The sequence below is a fragment of the Corticium candelabrum genome, chromosome 3 (genome assembly GCF_963422355.1).
Source record: "Corticium candelabrum chromosome 3, ooCorCand1.1, whole genome shotgun sequence".
Lineage (NCBI taxonomy): Eukaryota > Metazoa > Porifera > Homoscleromorpha > Homosclerophorida > Plakinidae > Corticium > Corticium candelabrum.
This window is the reverse complement of record NC_085087.1, coordinates 6,640,412-6,651,751: the sequence shown is the minus strand read 5'-3', so window position 1 is coordinate 6,651,751 and position 11,340 is coordinate 6,640,412. Positions and strand designations below refer to the sequence as shown.

The following is an 11,340-nucleotide window of genomic DNA, read 5'->3' as shown; positions in this document are numbered from 1 at the left end:
GTGTTCTACCTGTGAATGTTATAGCATTGATTTTAAATGATGGCAATAAGCATAATTGATGAAATGGGTCATATAAACTATCCATTAACAAATTAGGACTTAATCTGGACACAACTTGGATACTCATTTCCAAACTAACAGGCATAGTGCTGCACAGAGGGCAGCTTGTTGTCATGGTCTAAACTTATGCTTTCTTGTTATTGGCCATTGACTAATAATTGAAGCTGTGTTTACGCCCTCGCTTCTGCAGCTATTAGCCTTTTGAGTACCTTGATAGGACTGTCGCAAAAATTACAAATTTAGATGTTATTTTTGCTTTCAAGCACTCTACTTGTAAAATTTATCTAAAATTGTACAAAGCAATTGTTGTTTTACGTGACTGCAAAGTTTGTAAATACTTTGTACAGGTAGTTGTCAAAGTACAGTCATGAAGTTACTGTATAATGTGTTATTTTTAGTGTTTTAAAATTTTGGTATTTCAAAAAGCTAATACCTTGCATTGTAACGTAATTTTGGTAAAATGAGGCACACGTTTGTGTGGCAGAAGTAGAAGAGATTTTGGGTGTCACGTGAGATCTAGTACTGCTTTCCCACTACCTATGGTGTCATGAACATGCTGCACTTACTTTGCATCTTGCATTTGTGAGTTGCTCTGGGAGGCTCGTTGTTTCTCCAAGCAAACGGTTCTCATCATTGTGCGCAAAACTTTTAGGGGTTGTGAAGTATTCGAGTTACTTCCATTCTATCGACACCTTCTAAACGTGAAGTGCAGTACTTAGAAAATGTTAAGTGTTAATCTTATTTTAGGTAAAGAAAAGTCACAGCAAATTTACTGAAAATAAAATAACACTGAAAATAACACATTACACAGTACCTAACACAGTACACAGTACCTACCACATACAGCACATAAATATCGCTTTTGGTTATGTAATGTTAGGTTCTCATATAGTTGTCATAGTCACCAGAGTGATTGATTTTGGGTTAGCAGTTGCAGACAGGTCAGTTCTGTTCAATTTCAACACGATCTGGAAATCACAAACATGAATTACACTGTTCTGGTAAAAACTAAAACTCTTTTATTAACATTTTGTGGATCTGATTGGTGGTTTGTTGATTGTGTCTGGTTGTGATGTGTGATTGGTCACAAATATTGCTATGTGATTGAATTGAACTAAGAGTGTGGCACATTTCTGATCGTGATGGACATATATAGTCAGCCAGCTAGCCAGCTTTGTACATAGTCACAGACTGGATGTCAGTAAACCCCTATCCCTTTTGAGTACTCTACTTTCTAAATCATGTGACTTTATGAAGTCTTGTTTCTTCTTACTGGTGGCTGAACCAGTTGTCTTGACATTGACAAAGAACAGGATGTCAAGGAAAGAAGGCATGCAATGGTTTGCTGCCTTTTTATAGTCACTCTAATTTGAATGTAAAAGATTTGGTAAGTCTAAAATTTACCTAATTTTAGCTTGACCTAACGTTAACTAGAAGCAAATTACTTGATTCAACGAGAAATATCACAATTAATCCAATGGTCATTTTTTTGTTTACCTGTTGTAATGAGTTACAATAATCATTATTGAACTATTGAGAATTCCAATTGCAATAGCAGGATATAACTTACTACTAGGAGTGAATGGGCATGTGTGCATTTATGTGCAGTTATGGTATAGTAGTCACTGACTTTTATTACGGAGTGTCTGTCAATCATTTGCTTGACTGTAGCTGCTCCATCTGTGGAAACTTCTCCTGTTGATCAAACTGTGAATGAGGGTGCAGACTTTGTAGTATTCAAATGCACTGCTGCTTTGATTCTGCCTGTACCGACTCTTAACTGGACATTTACGAACAATGATGGTCACATGGAGACATTACAAGAGCAGCCACGTCTTCCAGGTGCAAGGACAAGTATTATTAAGATATCTTCAATTTCAAGGGACAAGAGTGGTCGTTATGATTGTGTTCTTGAGAATGAATTTGACAAAGTTCTTTCATCAGCACATTTGACTGTACAATGTAAGTAATGAAATTTTGTAATTATTGATCAACACTTAAGCTACTGATATACCTGCAGTATAGAGTGTATACTGTTTTCACTTTATTCTGCACTAGACTAACTTTCTTGTTCCATTTGTTAGATTTTGATGGTGTGAGTCTTAGTGTTATTCCAAGCAATGAACTTGTATTTAAAACAAATGGGACTTTAGTCATCAACGTGTCATCAGTTCCAGCTGCAACCGAAATACGTCTGAGTCGAAATAATGTAGTATTCTTCTCATCATCTAACGGAAATCTCAACAAATCAATAGGAACTGTCATAGTGAATGAGAGCAATTACATAAAGTACATCTTTACCGTTGATAAAAGCTGGAACACTACGGTAACAGCATATGCGAAGCATCTACTAGGGAGTAATACATCAACTCAAGTAATAACTGTACTTGGTGAGTTATGTGACAAATTTGTTGTTAAATGACATGTACACGTAATTCTGGTATATTTTAGCTCCTCCAGGTCCAATTGATGTGTCTGTAAACACCTCTTGTTATAACAATAATAACAGTTTACTGGTTACGTGGACTGTGTACAGTAATGGTGGACGCGACATCAGCAAGTACACACTGAGATGGAGGAAAGGTTGTAGTAATACTCCAACTACATTGCTCAACTCAAAGACATGGATGGTATCGAACAATGCTAGATTTACAGAGCAAGGAGGCAGTTACATAATACCAGGACTGGATGGTAACACAACATATTGTATAGACGTGGAAGCAACAAATAGTATTGGACCAATGTCGACGACAGTCAAAGCAACTACACTGTCTGGTGTGTTTATGACTTCTTAGTTACTGTAGTTACCTGTACTTGTAAATATGTTGGTATTGTTTTGTTGTAGTCCCAAACCAGCCTAAACTTCAATGTAATCCCACATTGACCACAAATACAAGCGTAGCAATAGCTTGGGTAGTCAGCAGCAATGGTGGTGATGACGTCTCACATTATACTGTAGTACTGAGTGAAGATCTGAATTTCACGCAGACAGCTTATTCAAAGACTCTGTTTGTGGTTGACAATTCTGAGTTGACACAGAAGGGTGGAATGGTTACTGTGCCAGGTCTTTCTGGTGGAACAACATATTATGCAAAGGTTGTTGCAAGAAATTGTGTTGGTGCTAGTGTTCCTGCCACACAGTCTTGCTCTACACGCTGTGGTCAGTGTATTTGTGAGTAGTTGCTTGTATTTAATTGTTGTTTAGTCTCATATAATACATTATGTTGTGTTGTTTTGTAAGGTCCATTATTGCAACCTCGAGCAGTCAAAGAAGTATTTTTGTCTGATGACACCATAACACTGACAGTAAAGGCTCCTGACTTGAATTGTCAAATTGACAAATACATTGTTAAAGACGTAGCGTCTGCTGACGAACTCCAGTCATCATATTTTGATGAGAATGGTATTGTAACTATTACCATAACGGGACTGGAGGCAGGAACAAACTATACAGTTCAAGTGTATGTAGTAGATCAATCACAGGAACGTCCAATAGGGAAACCAGTCACATTTCAAATATCAAGCCAAGATAAAGGTAAGAAATGAAACGTGTTTTAATAGCACAAATTGTGATGAGTTGATGAGTTGATGAAGCAGCATTGGTGATGAAGTTATACAGGCTCATTGCTGTTGTCTCAGTTAGCACTGATGGGTGACCATGTGACATTGTCAACATCCTCTTTACTTGCAGTCTGTCTAGTTGAGTCATGCAACTGTCACTTTACTGTACAGATTGATGTACAGATTTGTCATGGCGTATCTAGTACTAACAAATTAAAATTTGTAGAACAACTTGATTGTAGTGTTTTGAGGTTGTGCTGAGGAAGCTTTTTGTGGGACCAAAGTTTGTACTGGCTTTGGAGTTGTTTGAGGTAGGAAGGGTCTCTCTAGATGAGACAGTACCAACTATAGTATTTTGCGTTCAATTATCTGAACCAGGCGTTCAATTATCTGAACCAGGCGTTCAATTATCCCAATCCTGTGTTCAATTATCCAATTCAGGCGTTCGATTATCTGAGGTAGTTTGTTCAGACGGTTTAGTTTGTTCAGTCATTCGGTAAGACACCTAATAGTCTAATTATAAACCGCACACATTTCTTTCATAACGCACCTTGTCATCGAGATGTGGAGCAGCCAGTGGTTATCGACACAGCTAACGACGACAAGCATCTTCTTGAAGACTTCTGCCATACGGCTGTTGTCTGAATCCTATGGTATTGCTTTTAGGTCGTGAAAGCGTATATCAAACATAGCCTCAGCCAACATCCATGGCGCTGTCGTGCCTACGGAAGGTCAGACTCTATCACCAGCTAGACAACAACTGCGTTACACATCTTGCCGATGGAGCCACCCAAGAGATAGCGCCTGCTTGTTGCCTGAATTCTGTTTAACATGTTCTGACGGTGAAGGCTCTAGATGGCCATTAGGCTGGAAGACATGTAGATTATTTTAGTTTGTGTAACTACGGTACCTAGTTTACAGTATCTACATGCATGCATGTAAACGGACCGTTGCGCAGTACTATGTAATATTATGTAATTACCATTAGCGTAGATGTCAATGCATAGGATAGATGTACAGTAGTCTTACCTGAAGGTGACTCCATTACAACCAAGGAAGGTTTGTTAAATTGCGACGATCAAGAAGTACACAGCCACAACGTTTGCGTGCTTGGCTCGAGAGTAACGTTACAAATTAGTGCGTAGAGACAGCTGATATATCGATGAACGATAGTATTTCAGCAGCTGCTCAACCGCAGACTATGTAAGTTATTTTAGTTCATCATGCATATTAGGCGCACAGCGGCGTCACGTAATAGGGGCTAGAGAGGACTGAAGGCCACCCCTGTTTGGGGGGAGTTTTCAAAATTTTTAATATCAAAGCCTAGGCGAAGTCTCAGCAGCGAGTCAACCCCACCACTTTTTGCGCCCACCCAACGCCGCTGAGGCGCAACGGATAATTGAACGCAAAATACTATAGTAATATATTTCTTTTTTGGAAGTCATTCTGCTTCTAATCGGTGCACTGCACGTCAAATGTGACATGTAGACTCAGCAGGACCTCTCACATTACTACTGCATAGGCGTAGGAAAGTGGTTACAATGGGGGGGGCATCTGCACACATATTGTTAGTCATGATGTTGACACTTATACAAATAATAACTAAACATGACCAAAATAGTTCCTTCTCTCAGTAACGTTTATAAAGGACATTTGCTAGATCATTCTTATCCGCTCTGTCCTCTTGCAAACAGAGAGACGTTGCATGATTTAGTCTTGCCTGACTCATTGCAGTTCTCAGGTATGTCTTCAGTCTCCTAAGTGCTGAAAATGTTCTCTCAGCAGTAAAGGTGATGACAGTAATACAGTGGTATAGAAAAGTTTAATCAAACGAACAACTTCTGAAAGCATGTCCGTACCTAGAGAAATTTCAGCCATGATAGAACATATTGTTCTTACATTTGTCACCTTTGTAATTGGTAGATTGTTTTAAAGCTTTGATTTCTGACTCAGATAACATCTGGAAGCATTAATAGCTGGCATTTCAGTCGAGATAAATCGGGTCATTTTTTAGTAAAGTTGTAGTCCTTCTGGTGAAGGTGTACCATCCATGGTGCATCTACCATTTGCTACATCTAATAGCAGCTTCTTCACACAAAGAGAAAGGGTGGGCATGGCAGTGTTGAACGGTTGCAATCCCACATTGACCACAAGTACAAGTGTAGCAATGACTTGTAGTCAGCAGCAATGGTGGTGATGACGTCTCACATTATGCTGTAGTATTGAGTGAAGATCTGAATTTCACAATGATAACATATTCAAAGAATCTGTCCGTGGTTGACAATTCTGAGTTGTCACAGAAAGGTTGAACGGCTACTGTGCCAGGTCTTTCTGGTGGAACAACATATTATGCAAAGGTTGTTGCAAGAAATTGTGTTGGTGCTAGTGTTCCTGCTATACACAGTCTTGCTCTATATGCTGTGGTCAGTGTATTTGTGAGTAGTTGTTTGTATTCATGTGTTGTTTGGTCTCCTACACGTTATTTTGTGTTGTTTTATTGTAAGGTCCATCATATTGAAGAGAGTAGTGTTAACTCATATGCATCTGTTTTCCCCACTTCCCCCAGCTAGCTACTGTGCAACACTGAGTAATTGTGCAATTTGAATAAATAGAAATAGTCAGAACTTCTGAAGAGAGACCTCTAATGTGTACAAGAGGATGGGTATATATGACAATGTGTCTCTAGGTGAGGAAAAAGGTCTATCATCAGGTGTTGTAGCTGGTGCGGCTGCTGCAGTTGTGTTGGTGATCATTCTCATTATTGCTGGTGTGATAATATGTCTGTACAGAAAGAAGAGAGATGTAACCAAGTCCACTCGAGAGACTAGTAGGACAATCAGAAGTCAAATTTATGAAGACCCATTGCAAACTCCAATCTCAGACACAGTGATGCAACAATCAAGTGCATATGGCGTGGTGGGAAGGGAAAGAACAGTCGGTGACTCGGAAGTAAAGATGCAGGAATCACGAGCGTATGCAACGATACCCATGCAAGTGGCTACTACCAATGCAACCGTGTCCAACATGTAGAGACAGCTGTCGGACATAAACAAATATTGTTTCTGTAGTAGATGAGTTTCTTACTTACATGCAAAATTGCTTAGGAGTTATTTTGCATGTTGTGATCTGTGGCTCACTTTTCTTCTGGTGATGCATTGTAGCTACGTAGACAAAGAGTGTTTATATATGCGTGTTTGGACTAGTCAGTGCTTTCTATATATAACTGTTGGGACTTGCACAAGGCCTATATAGTCAAATAACTAATTGAGAATAAGCACAGCATTTTAGTGCAGTACGTCTTTGCTTGAATATAAATGCTATGGTGTTATTTTGTGTTAGTGCTTCTAGATGTGAAGTTTGCTAGCCAAATATATACTTCTGCTAAATACTTCTATTCCTATGTATTTATTGCAACATCTATCTCTTGTGAACGAGGCCCTATATAGCTAAGAAATAGACATTCTGTGAAAACTGTAACAACTGATTCTTACCATCATCTGGTAAACAGCTAGAGTACAAACTACTAAGAGTGCTGCATGTACAATTAGCAATCAAATCAATTAATTAATTAAGCACCATCCGTGTACTGTACTGGCTTGCACAACGTCCTTGTACTACTGTACCTGTACATGTTTTAATTGTCTACAACGTTTAAAATATCTTTAATATCGATAAGCAGCACATTTTTACTCTCTGTTCCAGTTAGAGTATGCACATGCAACCACGCCAACGCCTGGCACGTGCCGCACTGTACCGTTGCGTGCACTCGCGCAAATGGCATGAATGAAGCCTCGTTTTATATGGTCGTTAGATTGAAACGGGAGATCGCGAACTGACGATGTCATATACAGAATGAAGATGCCACAGTCACCATTGCTGATAAGTCATTAATTAATTAATTAAGTCAACGATGAGCTAGCAATACTAATGCGTTCATTACGCCTCTTGCAAAGCTACATGCACAACGAGAAAAGACTAAATCACTAAGTTAGCGCTTAGTCAAACAGCAAGACACCATATTATAAGCGTGCAATTTGTAAAAATTGCTTGTTATTCCGTCACGTGACCTTACCTTACATCACAACTTCATACTGTGGAACAGGGTGGGCAGGCTGTTGCATCTTGCCAACGCCATAGGCGTTCGATTCCTGCATTCTGATTTCTGATCTTGGATTTCCTCCTCCTGCCATGGACTTGAATGCAGTATAGGCACTGGACTGACTCATTACAGTATCATGATCAGATCTTATATCTTCTGTAGTTTCCACGTGTGGAGGTCTTGACTCTGAAGATGCTCTTCTGGCTTTAAACCACCAGAGAACAAGAGACACAATCACGACTATGATGACGGGCGGAACAGCAATTGCAGCTATGACTCTCGACGACAATCCACCTACAGTTACTAAAAGGTAATACAACATTATTATTAATATTTATATTCAAACTACATAATTCATGAATAATTATTTTCTGACCATCACTAGTAAAACACGTTTCATTTCTTACCTTTATCTTGGCTTGATATTTGAAATGTGACTGGTTTCCCTATTGGACGTTCCTGTGATTGATCATGTACTGCATACACTTGAACTGTATAGTTTGCTCCTGCCTCCAGTCCCGTTAGGGTAATAGTCACAATACCATTCTCGACAGAATATGATGACTGGAGTTTGTCAGCAGACGCTACATCTTTAACAATGTATTTGTCAATTTGACAATTCAAGTCAGGAGCCTTTACTGTCAGTGTTATGGTGTCATCAGACAAAAATACTTCTTTGGCTTCTCGCGGTTGCAATAATTGACCTTACAAAACAACACAACATAATGTATATGAGACCAAATAACACATGAATACAAACACTACTCACAAATACACTGACCACAGCGTGTAGAGCAAGACCGTGTAGCAGGAACACTAGCACCGACACAATTTCTTGCAACAACCTTTGCATAATATGTTGTTCCACCAGAAAGACCTGGCACAGTAACCATTCCACCCTTCTGTGTCAACTCAGAATTGTCAACCACAAACAGAGTCTTTGAATAAGCTGTATGCGTGAAATTCAGATCTTCACTCAGTACTACAGCATAATGTGAGACGTCATCACCACCATTGCTGCTGACTACCCAAGTCATTGCTACACTTGTATTTGTGGTCAATGTGGGATTACATTGAAGTTTAGGCTGCTTTGGGACTACAACAAAACAATACCAACATATTTACAAGTACAGGTAACTACAGGTGCAAGTAACTAAGAAGTCATAAACACACCAGACAGTGTAGTTGCTTTGACTGTCATCAACATTGGTCCAATACTATTTGTTGCTTCCACGTCTATACAATATGTTGTGTTACCATCCAGTCCTGGTATTATGTAACTGCCTCCTTGCTGTGTAAAGACATTGTCTGATACCATCCATGTCTTTGAGTTGAGCAATGTAGTTGGAGTATTACTACAACCTTTCCTCCATCTCATTGTGTACATGCTGATGTCACGTCCACCATTGCTGTACACAGTCCACATAACCAGTAAACTGTTATTATTGTTATAACAAGAGGTGTTTACAGACACATCAATTGGACCTGGAGGAGCTAAAAATACCAGAAATACATGTACATGTCATTTAACAACAAATTTGTCACATAACTCACCAAGTACAGTTATTACTTGAGTTGATGTATTACTCCCTAGTAGATGTTCAGCATATGCCGTTACCGCAGTGTTCCAGCTTTTATCAACAGTAAAGACGTACTGTATGTGATTGTTCTCTTTCACTGTGACAGCTCCTATTGGTTTGTTAAAACTGCTGTTGGATGAGGAGAAGAATACGACATCACTTCGACTCAGACGTATCTCAGTTGCAGCTGGAACTGATGACACGTTGACGACTAAAATCCCATTTGTTTTAAATACAAGTTCATTGCTTGGCATAACACTAAGACTGACACCATCAAAATCTAACAAATGGAACAAGAAAGTTAGTCTAGTGCAGAATAAAGTGAAAACAGTACAGAATTTGTACTTTATATCAGCAGCTTAGTGTTGATCAATAATTACAAAATTGTATTACTTACATTGTACAGTCAAATGTGCTGATGAATTGACTTTGTCAAATTCATTCTCAAGAACACAATCATAACGACCACTTTTGTCCCTTGAAATTGAAGATATCTTAATAATACTTGTCCTTGCACCTGGAAGACGTGGCTGCTCTTGTAATGTCTCCATGTGACCATCATTGTTCGTAAATGTCCAGGTAAGAGTCGGTTCAGGCATAGTCAAAGCAACAGTGCAGTTGAATTCTACAAAGTCTGCACCCTCAGTCACAGTTTTATCAACAGCAGAAGTTTCCACAGATGGAGCAGCTACAATCAGCCAGACAGTGACTATAAATCAGTTGAAATTACAGAAATAAATGTTATCTAAACACAGTAAGCAATGCGCAATCATTTGCTGATCAAATTTAATACAAAATGTAAGTAAGCCCACAGGCAGTCTATTCAATTATCTAGAGAGTATTGCATAAATTCTTATATCATCGGTGTCATATTTTTACTTTCAAATTGTCATAGCTAACACCTCGACTGGCAAGGCTTGTATCAATCTGCCACCCATGCTATTATTTTCGTAATGCTGTAACTAATTTACAGTATCAAGAATGCAGAATATTGAAGACTAATTACATGCATAGGCAATGCAAACATAAAGTAAGAATGTATGCTTTACAATTCTAATAATGCAGGTTATCTTAGTAGACCCATTACAGAACACTAAGTCAACTGCATGGTAATGAAATGTATAAAGGTTTCATAAGTGAGGTGCCTAAGGATTTATAGCTACAACATTCTTACTAATGCAAATTAACGAATTCATGTGAATATGCCTACAAGAGTTTCTGACGTGATGTAGGCGCAGTTAAGCCTGCAGCAATGTGCTGCACACCTGTCATGTACTGAACATATGAAACACAGTTTTATGATAAATTACAAAACTGACAGAGTGGGGAATACACGATGGAGTTGGGACCTATGCTGCTGAAGTCCTGCATATGTACTAATTTATATATTAATTGCATCTATGTTATACAATGGAAATGGTAGTACACCATACGTACTACAAAATGTAGAGTCATGGACTGAATAAGATTTGTTAAGTACATTAATTACAAACAGTTGGTTTGGATATAAGTGGATTTAAACCACTTGTGGTCACAGGAAAAGGTAGTGCAATCCATTCTACCAAATAGATGCACTACAAGTCCTATTACAAATCTTACTGAGAGATGAAAAATACGAGATAGAGTGCAATGTATCCAACTGTATTATGTCAAAAGTGCAGTACAGCTAGTATCAGAAATGATACCAAAGCATGTACTAACTGTACATGACACACAAGACACATGAATTTGTGTCTAGAGTATAGCTGGATACTGACAGAATGGCTTGGTGTTAAGGGTCTGGACATATGGATAAGGGGAGAAGGGTGTTCAAAGGGATGCACAGTAACAGAGAATACCACAAAAATATGGTGTAGCCCAAGACTGGATTCCAACTGTGAAACCATCTGGACTACATATATTCCTATATATACAACACATGTACACAGACCATGTAGACCTTCCACTATATCAATCACATTATTGTGCCCTGCATTGAAGTAGACTTGAGCCAGTCTCTCCCAGCCTTCGTCATTCAATCCCCGGATTGTCAATCCTCGC

At 38.8% G+C, this 11,340-nt stretch overlaps 2 protein-coding genes across 2 annotated transcripts; one reads left to right on the top strand and one right to left on the bottom strand.

Moving 5' to 3' along the window:
• The first annotated feature begins 1,503 nt into the window (after positions 1-1,503).
• LOC134177456 (uncharacterized) lies at positions 1,504-6,928 on the top strand. Its single transcript, XM_062644235.1, has 6 exons — positions 1,504-2,022; positions 2,145-2,450; positions 2,512-2,835; positions 2,906-3,220; positions 3,302-3,595; positions 6,308-6,928. Exons 1-6 carry the CDS (start codon positions 1,869-1,871, stop codon positions 6,649-6,651), a joined length of 1,737 nt encoding a protein of 578 aa, XP_062500219.1. The 5' UTR covers positions 1,504-1,868; the 3' UTR covers positions 6,652-6,928.
• Positions 6,929-7,521: 593 nt separating this feature from the next.
• Positions 7,522-11,298, bottom strand: LOC134177352 (uncharacterized). The gene is made up of 6 exons (XM_062644125.1): positions 11,231-11,298; positions 9,698-9,988; positions 9,275-9,580; positions 8,894-9,214; positions 8,128-8,816; positions 7,522-8,023 (listed from the first exon to the last, which is right to left on the bottom strand). Exons 2-5 carry the CDS (start codon positions 9,897-9,899, stop codon positions 8,482-8,484), a joined length of 1,164 nt encoding a protein of 387 aa, XP_062500109.1. The 5' UTR covers positions 9,900-9,988; positions 11,231-11,298; the 3' UTR covers positions 7,522-8,023; positions 8,128-8,481.
• Positions 11,299-11,340: the final 42 nt, after the last annotated feature.

Bases quoted from the DNA above. Each gene is read 5' to 3' on its own strand.
- LOC134177352 (XM_062644125.1), bottom strand. From the start codon at position 9,899: ATGCCTGAACCGACTCTTACCTGGACATTTACGAACAATGATGGTCAC. The intron at 9,581-9,697 runs GTAAGTAATACA...TCCATTTGTTAG, and splicing joins AGCACATTTGACTGTACAAT to ATTTTGATGGTGTCAGTCTT. The intron at 8,817-8,893 runs GTGTGTTTATGA...GTTTTGTTGTAG, and splicing joins CAAAGCAACTACACTGTCTG to TCCCAAAGCAGCCTAAACTT.
- LOC134177456 (XM_062644235.1), top strand. From the start codon at position 1,869: ATGGAGACATTACAAGAGCAGCCACGTCTTCCAGGTGCAAGGACAAGT. The intron at 2,023-2,144 runs GTAAGTAATGAA...TCCATTTGTTAG, and splicing joins AGCACATTTGACTGTACAAT to ATTTTGATGGTGTGAGTCTT. The intron at 3,221-3,301 runs GTCAGTGTATTT...TTGTTTTGTAAG, and splicing joins GTCTTGCTCTACACGCTGTG to GTCCATTATTGCAACCTCGA.